Raw genomic sequence first — 17,548 nt, forward strand, 5'->3', positions numbered from 1 at the left:
AGGTGATGTCGTCTTTGATCTTCCTTTTCCTTTCCCAGAGATGATGAATTGTTCCAGTATCTGCTGCAGCTTGTCCAGGTGCTCAAGTATGAATCCTACTTAGACTGTGAATTAACCAAGTTTCTACTGGAAAGAGCTTTAGCCAATCGCAAAATAGGACACTTTCTGTTTTGGCATCTCAGGTAAAGAGTGACCTTATTTCAGACTCTGCTTGGGTAACCATGTAAAACCAGCATTTACTGAAATCCTGATAGTGTGTATATGAGAGAGAAAGAGAGACACTTGGTTCAATACATGTATTGAAAGGCTATTGATCATTCTTACCCAGTCTCTTTCAGTGAAGTATTTCTGTGGTTGTCAGACTTCCAGGAGTGCAGTTCTGACTCTGAATGTGACTGTAAAAATGGCATCCCAGGGTCTTCTCTGTTTCTTCTCTTGCTGATTCCATATCAAATGAGACTCATTTGACAAGTAAAAAGATGTTGAGTACAGTTTTCAAAAGTACCTTAGTGACTTGGGAGCTTAAGACACGTTGATTTCCCAGGAGACTCAGGCTTCTAGGTCAATTTAGGTGCTTTTGACAATTTCACGTGTTATTTCTAACTGCCAGCATGGCAAACTCACCCTGGAATCGGAGAGGCAAGATGGTGATATATTTTTAGACTCCAGATTGCTGGGACAGACCAGGCCTGATCCACACCCAAAGTTGCACTAGTTTAACAAGGGGTATGATGGTGCACTGACTTAGTTAAACCTTGTGTGTGGAGACACATTTTTATTGGGTTAACTCTGGCTTGTATCAGTTTAGCTTGCACCTGTAATGTACGTTGGTGATCCTGATGTAAAAGTTGCATTTTCAGGGCACGCTTTCCCTCCTCCTCTCTCCACTCCCCATGAAGCCTTAGACCCATCTCAGTGTATGCCCAAATTTGGTGATTGGGGGATGCTTCCATTGGGTGCCCTACAGGGGCCTGCTTTTCAGAAGGCAGGTGCTCAGCACTTTCTGAAAACTGGACTCCTTTAAGATGTCTCAGGCTGGGTACCTGGGATCAGCAGTCTCTGAAAACGTGGATTCAGGCTCCTCCAGGCCAGAACACTGAGGTGGTTCTCCGAAAGGAATGCTTAACGAGTTAGTCATCCAGTAAGAAAGCTCGTGGCTTCAGGCAATGAAGTTTTCTTTAGAACCTTCTGTTCTCTCCACCCCGCCACCCCGGTTACATAAAAGGAATCTAAATGGAGCCATTAATAATATTTTTCCTGTGCTGGTGTGAACAGAAGAACTAGTCACTAGCTGCAGAGAGTCAGGTTAGCTTTAATCTCCCTCTTTCTATAGGTCAGAGATGCACGTCCCTGCAGTCGCCCTCAGGTTTGGCCTGATTTTGGAGGCCTATTGCAGAGGCAGCAACTACCATATGAAAGTTCTAATGAAGCAGGTAAGGGCTGCTGTCCGGCAGAAGGCTGACCGTCCCTTGCTCACAGCCGCATGTTGTATTATTGTAGTGCCTAGGAGCCTTAGTCACGGACTCATAGACTTTAAGGCCAGAAGGGACCGTCGTGATCATCTCATCTGCCCTCCTGCACATTGCAGTCCACAGAACCTCACCTGGCCTGACATAGGTTCCTAACCTCTGGCTGAGTTACTCAAGTCCCAGATCATGATTTAAAGACTTCACGTTACAGAGACTCCACCATTTACATTAGTTTAAATCTGCAAGTGACCTGTGCCCCATGCTGCAGAGGAAGGCAAAAAACCACAGGGTCTCTGCCAATCTCACCTTGGGGGAAGTTCCTTCCTGACCCCAAATATGGTGATCAGTTAGATCCTGAGCATGTGGGCAAGACCCACCAGCCAGACACCTGGGAAACAATTTTCTCTAGTAATTCAGAGCCCTCCTCATCCAGTGTCCCATCACCGGCCGTTGGAGATATTTGCTGCTAGCAGTCACAGATCAGCTATATGCCATCATAGGCAGCCCCACCATACCATCCCCTTCATAAACTTATCAAGTTCAGTCTTGGAATTAGTTAGATGTTTTGCCCCCAGTGCTTTCCTTGGGAGGCTGTTCCAGAACTTCACTCCTCTGATGGTTGGAAACCTTTGTCTAATTTCAAGCCTAAACTTGTTGATGGCCAGTTTATATCCATTTGTTCTTGTGCCAACATTGGCGCTTAACTTAAATAACAAATCTCCCTCCTGGTATTTATCCCTCTGATATATTTATAAAGAGCGATCATATCTCCCCTCAGCCTTCGTTCAGTTAGGCTAAACAAGCCAAGCTCTTTCTCTTCTCCTCTCAGGTAGGTTTTCCCGTCCTCAGATTATCCTAGTAGTCCTTCTCTGCACCGGTTCCAGTTTGAATGAATCTTTCTTAAACATGGGAGACCAGAATTGCACACAGTATTCCAGATGAGGTCTCACCAGTGCCTTGTATAATGGTACTAACACTTTCCTGTTTCCACTGGAAATATCTCACCTGATGTGTCTGAGGACTGCATTAGCCTTTTTCGCAGCTGCATCACACTGGTGGCTCTCTGGCTCATAGTCATCCTGTGATGAACAAATACACCCTGGTCTTTCTCCTTCTCTGTCGCTTCCAACTGATAAGTCCCCAGCCTGGAGTCCATTGTATTAGGCACTGTGCAGACACTGAACAAAAGGATGCTCCCTGCCCCAAGGGACTTAGTCTAACTGATATCAGACTGACAGTGATAATTCTTTTCTTTATGGGGTGTTAGACCCAGAGTTCCCCTCCATGTTCAGTTTTGCTCACGTCCCTCCCCACCACACACACACAGCCCACGAGGTTTAGAAGTGAAGCTGCAGTCCTTCCAGCTGGGTTGGTCCAGAATGGATAGGACTCTTTGCAGACCAGCAGGGCAGTGCAATGCAATGTTCACTAGTGGGGACCGAGTCAGATCTCCTGTGTCTGTTCCTAGTTCTGCTGTTGATTCACTGTCTGATTTAGTGCCGTAACTTTCTGCACTTCTCTTTCCCCAGGTGGGGATTATTTAAGCACTTTACAAATCTGGGTTTCAGCCATTGGCTGATGGGCTGTAAAAGTGCAAAGCATTATCTGTGACTGTTGGACACAGCTGTTCCAGGAGTAGGCATGTGACTGTGATAGTCAGGTCATAGGCCAAATCCAAGATGTGATTGCAAATCACCTCTCTGGTGACACGCAGCATAAACTTTAGCTCCTGAGAGGCGCTTGTGCACAACCAGAAGCCGTCAGTTATACTGCAGGATAAAGATATGTTAAATTCTCCCTCCCCACACAGTGGGTTTGGTAACTTCCCCTCAGCAGAGGGCGATGGGGCACTGCCCTCTTGGCTGGTGCTCTGATGAAACTGCATTGTTCAGTTCATGGTGAACACGGGATAGTTTTTGTTTATTTAAATTCTGGATGAAATGTTAGTGCTCACAAGAGAGGAAGGAGGGCAGGAGCTTAGGACTTGGGAGACCTGGATTCAAGTGACCTCGGGCAAGCCACTTAGTCTTTGTTGTGCCTCAGTTCCCCATCTGTAACATGGGGATAATAGCGCTGCCATCCCTCTGGGGCTGTGGTGATGATCAATACGCTAAAGACTGTGAGGTGCTCAGGTACTATGGTGATGGGCCATGGAAGTACTTTAGATAAAGAGGAAGAGAGCGATTAGGAAAGGGAAGGACCCATAGGATTGTCAGCAGAACTAGCCAATGCACATCAATCGTGATCCACACCATGTGTGTTGTTCCAGTCCTGGGATCCCTATGCAGCTCTGCCAGTGCACTTCTCGCCTAACCCACAGCCCTCTCTCTTATTGGGCCTGCACACTGACCCTCAATTTCAGGACTGAGTCCCTACACTGCTTTGCCAACATCCCTGCTATCCAAGTTCTGTACTTCCCTCGGGCAGCCACGGCCAAACATGCTGTGTGTAGCCAGTGTTCACTAGGGGGAGACGAGAATGAAGCCAGCCTTACTTTCCCATGTGGCCCTATAAGCAGGGTTTCTCGCTTTAATTTTTTTCCTCTGTCTGTGTCAGGGGGAAGCACTTAATAAAATGAAAGCCTTGAATGACTTCATTAAAGTGAGCTCTCAGAAGGCCACTAAACCACAAGCCAAGGAGATGATGCATGTGTGCATGAAGCAGGAGACCTATCTCGAGGCACTTTCCAATCTCCAGTGCCCCCTGAACCCCACCATTATTCTTGCTGAAGTTTGGTAAGGAGGATTGGTGCTCTGTGCCCTTAACTGCCATGGGGTTTTTTCATTACTGTTCGGTGGAAGAGCCTAGATCACTGGCTTTCCTGATCTCTACCTCCCACCTGTGCTAGTCTCTTGTCTGTTAGGAGCATTTGCAGCTGGTTTTGCATATGAGGCTCCACTCCCCATGTCTGAGTGGGGAGAGACCCTGATTGATGAAAGGTTTCTTCCTTTTCTCTAGTGTGGATCAGTGCACTTTTATGGACTCCAAGATGAAGCCGTTGTGGATTGTGTTTAATAATGAAGAAGCAGATGGAAGGGGAGTGGGCATCATTTTCAAAAATGGAGATGGTAAGTCCTGCAAGTTCTGTACCTCTGATCTCCAGGGGGCATTAATGGATATAAAACATTCCCATGCAGTAAATAGGTTGGGGCTTGGACTCTGAACTGTGTATCATTGTTAGGTGAGGAGACTGAGGCTTTGACATCAGGATTTCTGATGGAGATCTAGCAGGCTCTTATCTAAACGGTCGTCAGGCACAGCTCTGTCATTCAGACCTCCTTGTAGCCCCAGTCGTTGTAAGGAATGGGGCTGGAGCTGTGCGAGAGTCCTAGCCTCTCTTAGCAGGAGCCACTACTGGGATTGGGGAAGGAGTGCTGGGCCTGGAAGAGCTTTCAGGTATTCCTATCCCAGCCTCTGCCAGTAGGATTCGCTGTAGCAAGGGGTCCTGCCATAGTGCATTTTGGCTTATTGAGGCTCAGTGATTTCAGCTATACCTCTGTTCAGAGAGAGGCTTTCTGAAATGCCCCAGACAGAGCCATGGGATCAGAGCCCTGGCAAAATGAAATGCTGTAGACAAACCTGTCCCGCTCTGGGGAGAGGGAAGGCAACTAACACTGCCAGGCTCAACTGCGGTGACAGTGGGAAACTCTGGTGCATGCAGGTGCCCCATAGTGGTCAGCTATAGAAAGTGAGAAATATGGCAAACGCATCTTCCATGTGCATATGCTCTCAAGAGAGCAGGAAGGGAAAATGGGAGAAATAGAACTGTCTTCATCTGTAACGTCTGACTAGATCTCCGTCAGGACATGCTGACTCTGCAGATGATCCAGCTGATGGACGTACTGTGGAAGCAGGAGGGTCTGGACCTGAGGTGAGTCATCAGTGCTGAGTCACTTGTGCTATGCCAATGGTGGTTTGCATTTCGACTGATTCCCTTTGTCAGTCTTCCTATATTGCCCTACCAGGGAAAGACAGAGACAAAGCCTGTGTGCCTAAGTCTGTGGGGAGTGGGCTGTTTCGGGGGAGATAAGAGCAGAGGTATGATTGGGTGAGGGAAAATGCAGCTGAAATCACAGTGGACATGGGAGGATTGTGTCACAGCTGCCCCTAGAGGGAACCAGTGGGGTTGCACTTACACATGAGACCAACTGCTAGACCTGTTTAGGGGGCTAATGAGAGGGAGGGTGGATGGAGGGGGCAGAATAACTGCAGCTCCTGCTCCCCTCCTACTTACCCCAACAACCAAAGGGGAACTCTTCCAGATCAGTGTCCCATCACCACTGCCCCCCACTGAAGATGGTGAGTGAAGTTTCCAGTTGTTGTTAGAGATGGGCCTATTCCCATCATTATTGCTGTTATCGGCCCTGAAATTCAGTGGCGCAAGTAGTGGTTAGAGTAGGGCACAGGAACTTGGGCTGCCTCAGCTTTATTTGAAGCTGTGCCACTGAGTAGCTCTGAAGCCTTGGGCAAGTCACACTGCTTCTTTGTACCTCCTTTTGCCCTTGCCAGTCTTTAAAATTGGGGGGAGGGGGGGAAGACGTGTAATGAAACTGACCAGGCTCCTAGGAGGGTTATGACCAGGCTTAGTGGATGTCTGTAACATGCTTAAAGAGCCTCAGAGTAAAGATGCTAGACAAGGGCAAAATATTCCTTGTTTAACCCGGGCCTCCAGGTGAGACCTCTTTCTTCTGTGTGCCCAGTCCTCCAAGGTGCAACCTGCCCTCAGCTCACTTGAATCATTGGAAGTCGAGGCGCTTGGGACCTTTGTACACTGATGCTTGTTGCTGGCTGAGTACCCTTGGGATTTGCAGAGGTCCCCGGTTGCTGTGTGTGAAATTTAGGTGAAACACACACACACACCCAGGATTTATGCCAGCAAATCCTCTTTGTAAAGGGGAGGATGGGGAATCTCAAAGAAAAGCCAAGCCAACGTGTGTGAGGTCTTAGTGGAAGGTGTTTCTCTCATCTCTGCAGGATGACCCCTTACGGCTGCCTCTCCACAGGCGACAAGACGGGGCTGATCGAAGTCGTCATGCACTCGGACACCATTGCCAACATCCAGTTGAACAAGAGCAACATGGCAGCCACTGCAGCTTTCAACAAGGATGCGCTGCTGAACTGGCTAAAATCCAAGAACCCAGGGTAGGTGGGACTGTGCTCACTGCAGCTTCAGGCGTCCTTCCAGCTGGAGACACATTCTGTTGCTTTGCTCTATTGTCACCTCCCCTCTTCTGTTCCTTCTGTTTTCCAAGCCATCCAGGAACAATGAGGAGTGCATGCTGCATCCCTGGGCTATAGCTTCATTCTAGTGCCTGTGTCCTTGCCCTATATACCAGCAAGCATCCCATGTGTCCAGCTGGGTCTTGGAAATGTTCCAGGGCAGGACAAAGCTCACCACTCCCTTGGGATACAAGAGGCTTTTTTCAGGTTCACCCCCAGCCTGGGGGGTTGAGAGGTGCTGAGCTCAGCATCCACAGCTTTACTGGGAGTCATGGATGCTCATTGCTAGTTGGATCAGGCTCTTGATGCACTAAGGGATAACTGCCTGCATCTTCCCTGTTTTGCAGAAGCCTGATGATACTAAAGGGATATAAATGAGAGGGCCAGATTGATGGCCCTGCAGGCTCGAGTTCTCTAGCAGTGACAGGCAGTAACAGTGCTTCCCTCCTCCCCAAATCCACCCCGCCTGTCCCAGACCTGCAGGAACCACCATTAGGGATGAGTGAGGTTGTTCAGTCCCCACAGTCCTGTGAAGCCAACTGATTTGGTTGAGACTGAGCAGGAGTCCCATCCACCCTTCTCTCATGGAGGAGGGACAAGAGTTGTCTCCGGTGAAGGACCTTACAGAAAACACAGGATTGGTAGTTTGTGTACATGTCACACTGGGTGCAGCAGGTTGACATGGAGAATGGGGTATGAGAGCAAGGAGCCCTAGGGTAAAGTATTTGTATTCAAAGTACATCATCTGTTTGGGTTTAGACTCATCTTTGTTTCTGTCCCTCGCAGTGAAGCACTAGAACAAGCCATAGAGGAGTTCACTCTTTCCTGTGCTGGGTACTGTGTGGCAACGTATGTGCTGGGGATAGGGGACCGGCACAGCGACAACATCATGATCCGGGAAACTGGCCAGGTATGGAGCGTTCGCTAGTACTGGAGATCTCACTGCTGCTGTTTGTCTCTTTGGCCATAGTGTGTGCAGGCCACTCCGAGGGGAACAGAAACATCCCAGCTGGTTTCTTGGCTATTTTCGGACCAGATAGTGTGGGAGCTGCTCAGAGCCAGATAAATCTCCCAGACCTTCCACCCTAATAGTAGAGAATGGAAAAATTCTCCCTAGCTCTGCCCATTTGTGTGGCCAAAATAAGACTTGACTCTTAGGTGATTACATAGCTTCAGAATATATTTGCCCTTCTTTTTTGCATGCCTTGATCAGCAGTGAAATAGTTCAGGACAGTTGAAATGCCAGTATTTATTAACTAGTGTTAACACCCACTTCATAATTACTAGGGTGCAAGTCACACTTCACAGCTGTTTGAGGCTGTCTGCAGACTCAGGCAGAGATCACTTATGCTGGCTTCCCATTTTGAAACTTTACTTTGCTATTACAAAGACTAGAGCCTTTAATGAAAGCTGAGGTCCCAAAGAATGTAGTTACCTGTGCTGAAATTTCATTTCCCTGGGATTTTTAATGACTGTGGGTTTCAGATCTCATCTTGAAGCTTATATTGTATCCTTCACTTCCATTATTCCAGAGGCTGCAGGCAAAGCTAGGAAGGGGAAACCCCTTTTGCCAACAGGACACATTCGACTGGGGACAGTCTTGTGGGAAGGTGTGGAAGCCCCATCTCTTGTTCAGTTTAGTTTGCAATGAGTCAAAGCCATAGGAAACAGCCATGTACTGGCCTATGGGAGATGAACTAGAAAGAGGCCCAGTAGATTGCTAGGTGCTTGTAAGGGAGTGGACTCACCCTGTGGTGCCTCCTGCTGGTCATCCATGGGAATGAGCTCTTCCAGTGTCCAGGAGCGCCCCCTGCAGGTTGGTGATCCACCTTACCACTGGCCCTAATGTCCTTCCTAGGACCCCAGTGCCCCTTTCTCTGGGTTGCTGCCCCAGTGGCAGTACCCCACCCAGGGAAAACCCCACCCACTAACCCCACCTTGCCTCAGTGTAAGGCTACTGCCAGTCCCCATGTAGCCCCACTCCCTGGGGCAGACTGCAGTATACGCCAGTCATCACAGGCAAGGCTGGGCTGGACCTGCGGCCTCAATAGCTGAGCTGCCCCTCTGCAGCCCTGGTGCTGGTCTTTGGCCCTCAGCTAGGCCCCGCAGCCTGGGGGTTTTCCAGGCTGGAGCTCCCCAGCCCCGCTAGCCTTCCCCCAGCCCCGCTCAGCTCCCTAGCAGCCAGGCCCTTCTCTTTCTACCAGCAGAGAGAGTCCTGAGCTTCTGGCTGCCCTGGTCTTATAAGGCCCAGATAGTCTGGTTGGAGTGTGGCCCCAGCTGCAGCCACTTCCCCCAATCAGCTGGGGCTTTGCTCCTTGCCCCAGCCCCCTCCTGGGCTGTTTCAAGCCCTGCAGGGCAGGAGTCATAACCACCTTGCTACAGTGCTATAGTCCTGTTTGAATTGCTATCTGATGTCAGTGAGCAAGGTATCAGCTGCTGAGCTGTGGAAGCTAAGTGGCTCTGTCTGCACTTTCTTCATGTAGTGCCCCCTAGATCCCTGCTTCACCTTTCTCATGCTGTTTTAGATCCCTGCAGTGGAACAAGTGCTGGCCTGAAAACAAGCACAGCTATTGCTGTGATGAAAGACCTTATAAAAACCTAGAGATGCCTTTGCTCTGTGAATGCAGCAGCAAGGAGGCTAACTTCGCACTCTGCATCTATGGGACTCAAGAAAGCTCTGGAGAGCTGCTGCTGAGGGTTTCTTTCTGCTTGACAGAAATGACATGGAGGCTTGGGAATCTGCAAGGCTCAGGGATATAAATTCTGCAGGGCTTGTGACAATCTACTTTTTGCCACTAGGGGGTGCTGGAACCCTTTGAACAGCAGCATTGATTGGTTTATTTCAGGGTTTAGAGCAGCCTTGCAACCTGCTCATGAAAAACCTGTACTCACCTAGAGAGAGCTCTGTCCTAAAAAACCCACTTGCAGAGTGTGTAGTTTTTGCAGCCGTCTCCAACAGGGCATCAGACATCCAGCCATAATGTAGGAATCAGAATTGCCCTTCCGGAGTGAATTATTGGCTCATCTAGTTTGCTATCCTGCCTCTGGCAATGAGGTATTTCCTGAGGCTTTAGGAGGACACAAAAATCCCCCGTGTATCAAGTGCTGCAGGGGTACGAATCCTTCCTGACCCAGCCAGCACTTAACTTATGCATGGATGCATTACTAGTAACGCTTGTGTCGTATAAAGTAAGTACTTCTCCGTTATCCATGGACTGAGATGGGAAAGGTGGTCTAGTGTTTCCCATGAGACTGTGTCTGATCGCTTTAGAATAGAATCCGGAGTAGAGTACAGATGCCAGGCAGCCGTAGGGGCCTTATCATTTGGAGTAGTTTTTTTTTATTTCACTTGGAGATATGAAGCACATTCTCATACTGAGAAGTGCAAGAGAGTTTAAGCAGACACATCGCACTAATAATTATTTTTTCTTAATTCCAGCTGTTTCATATTGATTTTGGCCACTTCTTGGGGAACTTCAAGACCAAATTTGGTATTAACAGAGAACGGGTTCCTTTTATCTTAACCTATGACTTTGTGCATGTGATCCAGCAAGGGAAAACAAACAACAGTGAGAAGTTTGAAAGGTGAGCACCACTGATCTTATTCAGGCTTTTGCAAAATGTTTTGGGGTGGATGTGTCAGTTTGTAGCAATCGATTCATCAAACAGTTGCCTGCAAATGCTCTGTATCCAAAACTGTTAGTGTGCAACAAGGTGGGTGAGGTAATTTGGTGAGAGAGAGACGAGCTTTTGAACTTATACAGAGCTCTTCTTCAGGTCTGGAAAATGTGCTCAGTGTCACAGCTAAATACAAAGCAGATCAGATTGTTTAGCATAACTAGTTAACCCAAGTTTCAAGGAACCATTCAGTGTGAAGTGGCCTGTTACCACTTCTGCAGTCATGAGGGAGAAAGCGGGGACAGGTATAAATTGTAAATCCAGTCTCTCTCTTTCGTCCATGATTTTAGTCTCTAGCAAATTTAAGCTCCCAGGTTCATCTTTTGAAGGGGTCGGGCAGGTTTCCTTTGAGGATGAGGCCTGCTAGTGTTCACAGCCGGGTAACATGGTGTTTTTGTCTTATCATTATTCACTGTGAGTTCGTTTGAGAGTGTAGTGATGGTCTGGTTTCACCCACATAATGGTTGCTGGATCATTTAGTGCACTGGATGACATACACCACATGTTGTGTGAGGTACTGATCATCATAGCAGTGGAGCTATGGCTGCAGGTTTTTGCATCTGTTCTGCTACAACACTTCCTCTTCCAACCACACAAACAGTTTAAATTTAGGGTGAGAGAAAGTATTTGAGTTCAAAATGACCCAGGCTACCACTTAGCTCTTACTTGAACTGACAAACCCTTGAGGATTGTCCACTGGTATGAATGGTTAGTTTTAAGCTAATGCATTTAGATGATTAGGGCACAGCAGAGAGCTGGCTTTCCTCTGCCGGTGCTCATGTCATAAGAATTGGCCTCACTCTATGGGGGTATGGACAGAGACTAAACACAAACAGTTTGTATGAGAGAGAGAGACTCAGGTCTGGATTTGGGGCAGGGGCCAATGAGCCACTGCCCTTTAGTCTTTTCCAGCTTTTGCTAAAGCATATTCTTTTACTAACAACTGGTAGCATGAGCTAGTCACAAAACATTTGCCCAGCTGTTGGAACACCTTGTCTGTGTTCAACACAGAGGAGGTGAAGCTTTAACTGGGCTGTTTTCATGCTATCATGGTTGTAGTCTTGCTTTAGTTGGGCTGCTTTTCTCACTTCTGTTTTGCACCTTCTCTTCCTGCACAGATTCAGGGATTACTGTGAAAAAGCCTACATGATCCTGAGGTGCCAAGGTCTTCTCTTCCTGCATTTGTTTGCACTGATGAAAGCTGCTGGCCTGCCAGAACTCAGCTGCTCTAAAGACATTCAGTATCTCAAGGTGAGGCAGGACTAAAGGTAAGAGGTGAAGGAGGGGGAGTTGAAAGGAGCATTCTCTGCTACAGTTTAAAAGCAATGAGTAGATATTCCAGCATGCAGGAGCCAGCTGTTAGATATCCACCTCCAGCTGCTAACTGATTCTCCATCTCATGCTATTGTTCCCTGCTCATACTATTTAGAATTTCTCGAACAAATAATTCTAGGAGCTGGGACTATTAAAAGAAGTTTTTATTTTTTAATAAATGAGATTCTGAAACACTGAGTGAAACAAAATGATTAAGTTTTCTAGCCTACATTGGGAGGTGCTACACACTAATTTCTGCCTCCTTCCTTCAGGATTCTCTAGCTTTAGGAAAAACAGATGAAGAGGCATTGAAGCACTTCAGACTAAAATTTAATGAAGCCCTTCGAGAGAGCTGGAAAACCAAAGTCAACTGGTTGGCACACAATGTATCCAAAGATAATAGACAGTAATTAGCCTGTTTGTGGTCCAGGAGCTCTAGGAGAATGTAAAAGCAGTGGCCATGAGCCAGTTATATAAAGACTGCTGAACTTTGCCATGTTGAAGATCAGCACCTACACCTCAAGTTTTGAGAAGAGTCTACATCATCCCATTCTAGATCTCTAAGGCAGAAGAGGGACAGCACGAGGCAATAAGATTAATGTATACACTGAAAGGTAGGTGTATGTGAAGCTTGCAACTGTAAGTTCTTAAGTATGCAGTCCATCATTTAAGGGTAGAGGTGAGGCAGTTGTGCTACTTAAGTACATTCCTCACCCACTGCTCAGTTTTAGGGATGTGGAGCTGTGCTCAGAGAGGCTGTAATTTGGCCAGGAGCATATTAACTTTTTAAAGCCAGACTAGATTAGCACTTGCAGTGAACAATGGAGAGAAAATAGTATGTTGGTGCATCTAATAACTTCAGTCCCCCTCTACCCAATCACAGTTAGAAGGTGCTGCTGGGCAATACTTTTTCTAGTTGAGGATTTCACAGGCTTAACCCCTACCCTTTCAGTGATGAGTTTTAAGATAGCTGGAAGATAATGCTACCAAGCTCTAATATATATATAACTACAGGCACTCCTCACTTAATGTTGTAGGTATGTTTCTGAAAAATGCAACTTTAAGCAAAATGTTAAGCAAATCCAATTTCCCCATAAGAATTAATGTAAATGAGGAGGTTAAGTTCCAGAGAATTTTTTTCACACCAATTTAATACTGGTACACAGTGGTGATGATTGTGGAGAAGTAAGAGGGTGGGATATTTATTTCCCAGGGAATGCCTTAATGTGAAATGAACTAGCACTTGACTGAGCCCTCAAAGATTAACACTCTACCTTCCCTGCTGCCTTGTAGACAGACACACATACCCTGTGGGTGAGAAGAAATATGCACTGCCCCTTGAAGTAGCTGACTTCAGGCTTAAGTACCCTGCCTTATTAATTAAATCAGCTTCCTGAGAAAGCAGCTACTGCCTAGAAGCTCCCTCCCTCTGTTGTGTGTCCCCCCTGCTCACCCTATCTTCCACAGAGCAGAGGGGAGGGGGAAGCACCCCCTGTCCAGCAAGCAGGAGTCTCTGGAAGTAGCACACTGATGGGGGGGCTGCTGGTCCACCCTCATTCCAACAACCCACCAGCTAGCTGTACTTCCTGCAAGCAGTGGTCAAAATAGGCCACTGCCAAAGGACATTAGAAGGGAACATGCTCCCTTCTAACTGATCAGTGACTTAACATTGTTTCAATGTTAGTCATCCTGGTTAAGTGAGGACTTCCTGAACTCAGTAGTTGGGAAGCAGCACCATGGATCTACCTTCAGCCTGTCACTGTTAACTAGCCTGGCTTGTTGACAAAGGAGAGAAGTGTGGTGCCAACCTCACACACTGAAGGCAGAAGATGCACTGTCAATATACAGGGTGATGGCAGGGGCAAGAGCCTGGAAAGCTGCACCTTCAATTTATGCTATGATACAATATGTTGAAGCATTTTTGTTTACACTAGCTCAGACCCTGCTCTAGTTTTGTAAGGGTATGAAGTAGCACGTTTATTGCACTCTTAAACAAAATAGATGCAACTGATAGCAGGTGTACACCACACCCAACAAGCAGGCAGTAATGTGCTGATTGCCTAACCTGTTTGCAGTGGGGTCATAACAGTCTTGCAGAATTCTCCTTATCTGTAATGAATAAAAATAATTTAGTCCCCCACTTAAGGTCAGTAGTGGAATAACTACAACATTGCTATACAAGATGGTGTTAACAAAGATCCACAGTTAAAACAAACATTGTCTCTAACATAATAGTTTCAGCCTGTTTCAAATGAGTGAAAATGAAGATTACCACTGTTTGTAAATAAAGTACTTTCTTTTTAAGGTGATAAAATAACATTTTACTTTGATATTTATTTATTTAGAGAGGTATTCATGATTTCTTATTGTGTATGTGCCCGCTGAAAAAAAAATGAATTTATTTTTCTAAGCCATTTCAGGGTTCTGCAACAAAGAGAATGTTTACATAATGTTTGATTTTTTCAGTTACTTTCAATCTGTGATTTTAGGTGCATTTTTGGTAAGTCTAAAAATAAAATGTTTAAGTTGTACACTAGTCCTGGCAAAATTATTCCCTCACCTTAAAGTCAAACTGGGATAGTGTAGCCACTACAGGCAAACCATTTAAAACATGGATAGTCAGTTATCACTTGACTCAAACTTTGTACCATTCAGAAAGCAGATTTTAGAACCAGAAATTTATTGTAGCTTAGACTTTTCAAACTGACTTATTACCAATATACAGATCTGAAAAGTTACATCCACACTGGCTACAAACTGCATCAGAAAGTTTACAGCCTTTCAGCATTAGCATTCAATCAATCAGTTTTAGTCTAAAATACAGCAGCTACAGTATATGGAAGAATAAATCTTCTACACATTGACATTAACACAGGACAACTGTCAGACATAAGTCAAAAGTTCCCCAGTTTACTTAAAACTAGCAGTTATGTTACCACATAAAAGTAGTCAAACCCATATCCCCATTTTAGAAATCTAAAATTTTACATTAAAAAACAGTAAGATTGTGTGGGTTCTCTCCCCTGCTTTCAGGTCCATTATTGTAAAAGGCACTCCAGAGTCAAGCTTTACCCCAGATAAACCCACACCTAGGTCCTGTTTCACACACTGGGAGGCAAGATGTGGAGTAGGTAAGAATAGGTCTGCTCTGAAAACATATAGAAATAGCTGGGTCTACTTCTCGTTCAGCTGTCTGCCCTTCTCCCCCCCAACCTTTATACCTGCTCAAGGAACAACTGGAAACTATTCAACATTCCCCACTACTGGTATGGAAGTTGAGCCAACAGTAAAACAGATTACATGCAATATCAAAATCTGGAACTCTGCTACCGTAATGAGTGAATGGAGTTCTAATTTCACATTGCAAGCAAATCAAGTTACCTTTTAACCCACCTCCAAAGGTCAAATTGGATAAGCAGATCTGCATAAGACAAAACTCTGAATAGGATCAAAAGGTTTAAATAGAGAACAAGACCTGCCTTACAAAAAAATCTAGCTCTCACCACCATGGGGTCATAACATACTTTTCGTACCTTGAAGTAGTCCTTTGCACTTCCAAGTTAGAGGTCTTTGATCAGAAAATCAGCCTGCCGTATCTTGGAACAATAATCTTAACTCAATTTACAAGGTTCTCTGGTTGGATAATATGCCATAATTTCATCAGCAGGAAAACAGATTTACTAAGTGTAAACAAAAGGTTTAAATACACCAACAGTCTAGATTACTATACAAGGAGCTACAGGGACTGTGTTGAATAGAAATGATGCCAACTATGCCCACCCATGCCCTAAATTAGAAAAGTTCACAATCCAAAAAATAAAATCCCTCTCTAGACTGGTAGCCCAGGCACAGGAGTACACACATCTCAGGCTTTTCAGCTTCAGTTACCATTATTACAAAACAACTTAATAACTTGCCCTGCCAGCCATGTGACCAGCAAGCATCAGCCTTGGACTATAACCAGCCCCACTCCAATTAGCAGAGGCTCTGGTGAGAACACTCAGAATATCAATAGCAAACTTACTTGCTCTACATCCAGGCAGTGTTTCTCTCTCTCAATTTAGTAATCCTTACACTGAAATAAGCGAAGGATCAAGACTTAAACTGTACTAGGCAGTGCAGTTGAACCTCTGTAGAATTTCTGAAAAACCTTTACAGTTGCAAGCTTGTCTGTTCTCGCCATAAAAACAAAGTGGGGAGGAGCATAACAGCAGTTGTGGCCAATGACACTGCATTATTAATACATCTACACTAGAGAACTGTGCCTGTGCTCCCACTGCAAAAGTTATGCGACTTGTATTATTTCATGCTTCATGATTTTTACGTTAGCGTGTTTTAAACCCCAGTCCCTGTTTTTACTACCACAAATGACATAATTCAATATATTTACAAAATAGTCAGAAAAAGTCAATCTTCTACATGTTAACCTCATTCTGCCACTTTACACATGCACTAGTTTGGGGAAAAAAATTCACCAAGCTGAAATAAGCAACTTTACCCTTTGTCAACAAGTGACCTTTGCATCTTTCAGAAAGAATAAGATGAATCAAGCCAAAGTTGTTTCACCAGGAAAAAAAAAACTGTCCAGAAACTCACGTGCAATGGCTACACATCTGTAGAGTCACTTACTTAGCTGAGATGACATGAAGAAAAAAAGTGCAAGGTAGTTCCTCACATAGTGTAAAAAATTCAGTCACTGAGGGATGGGTGAGGGAGGAGAGGTGCTAACTACAGTTCTAGAGACAGCATTAGGAACTAGCCAGTATAACACAAATATTGGGATGGGTGGTTGGCTGGCTCTATTGGGAAAAATAACTTTTTTACACCATGGATCCTTAGGAACAATGGAGAGGATTACAGTGAAGTCTTCTAGAGCAGAAACAAAAAAACAAAGGGAACAGCTGGAATCAATAGCTGAGTGTAGAGTCATCCCATTCCAGCTGTTGCTGTCTGTTAACATTCTGTTGGTCCTCTTCCTGCTCCCCTTCCTCTCCCTCACTGCTTTCAGACTCAGCACTAGTGATATCATCTTCCTCCTCTCCATCTTCACTTTCTTCTTCCTCTTCCTCCTCCTCACTGCTGTGTTGGTCCTCATATGTCTGTCAGACAAAAATTAGCCATTGATTTTTCTAGCTGCCTACATGCACCCATCCATTTATATGCTACTTTCACTGGGAGTTGTGGATGCTCAACACTCAGCAGGCTATTAGCGAAAGTAAAATGGCTCTGAAGTAGTTCTGTGATTTCAGAAAGTTACCAGTCTTGTCACTCTTTAGTATAAATACATTCCCAAAGGTCATCCAGCACTTTAAAGAGGGTACTATTGAAATAGAATCCTTTGGTGTGAACACAGCAGCAGCGGTTTAAAGTGTCCCTGCTCCCCCCCCTTTTTTTTAAAAAAAAATATTAAAGTATCAGAAGTTAACTGAAGTAGAAATGATCCTGATCCAAAAACTAACTGCAACAAACCAGCTGGACAGCAAGAATAACTTAATGGAAAAAGCTGATGTGGTGGGGGTTTATTGAAAGGAATATACTGAAGGAGCCAGTGTTATACCTTTATGTACAGCCTGGCATAACACACAGGTACTTTTTGAGCAGTTTACAGCCATCAAGCCACATCCCAAAACAGATCACAAGAAACATGACTGCTCCTCACACAATGTACAGTCAACCTGTGGAACTCTGCCAGAGAATGGTATGAAGGCCAAGACTACAACAGGGTTCAAAAAGAACCAGATGAATTCATGGAGAATTCAATGGCTATTAGCCAGGATGGCTAGGGACACCTGTCTGCCAGAAGCTGGGAATGGGCGACGGGATGGATCACTTGATGATTACCTGTTCTGTTCATTCCCTCTGGGGCA

The 17,548-nt window shown here is 45.5% G+C and overlaps 2 protein-coding genes across 6 annotated transcripts in view; one reads left to right on the top strand and one right to left on the bottom strand.

The window, feature by feature from the left end:
• PIK3CD (phosphatidylinositol-4,5-bisphosphate 3-kinase catalytic subunit delta) overlaps positions 1-14,212 on the top strand; it is a 38,289-nt gene extending 24,077 nt beyond the window's left edge. For 4 of the 5 annotated variants that reach the window (XM_075060333.1, XM_075060332.1, XM_075060334.1 and 1 more), the window contains 10 exons: positions 39-182; positions 1,334-1,433; positions 4,026-4,204; positions 4,428-4,537; positions 5,262-5,340; positions 6,444-6,611; positions 7,476-7,599; positions 10,129-10,274; positions 11,486-11,618; positions 11,954-14,212. In XM_075060333.1, the coding sequence (XP_074916434.1) occupies positions 39-182; positions 1,334-1,433; positions 4,026-4,204; positions 4,428-4,537; positions 5,262-5,340; positions 6,444-6,611; positions 7,476-7,599; positions 10,129-10,274; positions 11,486-11,618; positions 11,954-12,091 (1,321 nt within the window). In that variant the 3' untranslated portion in view covers positions 12,092-14,212. The remainder of the gene's footprint in view (positions 1-38; positions 183-1,333; positions 1,434-4,025; positions 4,205-4,427; positions 4,538-5,261; positions 5,341-6,443; positions 6,612-7,475; positions 7,600-10,128; positions 10,275-11,485; positions 11,619-11,953) is intronic. The other variant, XR_012654780.1, reaches the window with a different exon arrangement.
• LOC116821970 (calsyntenin-1-like) overlaps positions 14,027-17,548 on the bottom strand; it is a 128,272-nt gene continuing 124,750 nt past the window's right edge. The window contains 1 exon segment of the mRNA XM_075060399.1: positions 14,027-16,780. Within this exon segment, the coding sequence (XP_074916500.1) occupies positions 16,589-16,780 (192 nt within the window). The 3' untranslated portion in view covers positions 14,027-16,588.

The sequence above is a fragment of the Chelonoidis abingdonii genome, chromosome 23 (assembly GCF_003597395.2).
Source record: "Chelonoidis abingdonii isolate Lonesome George chromosome 23, CheloAbing_2.0, whole genome shotgun sequence".
Taxonomy (NCBI): domain Eukaryota; kingdom Metazoa; phylum Chordata; order Testudines; family Testudinidae; genus Chelonoidis; species Chelonoidis abingdonii.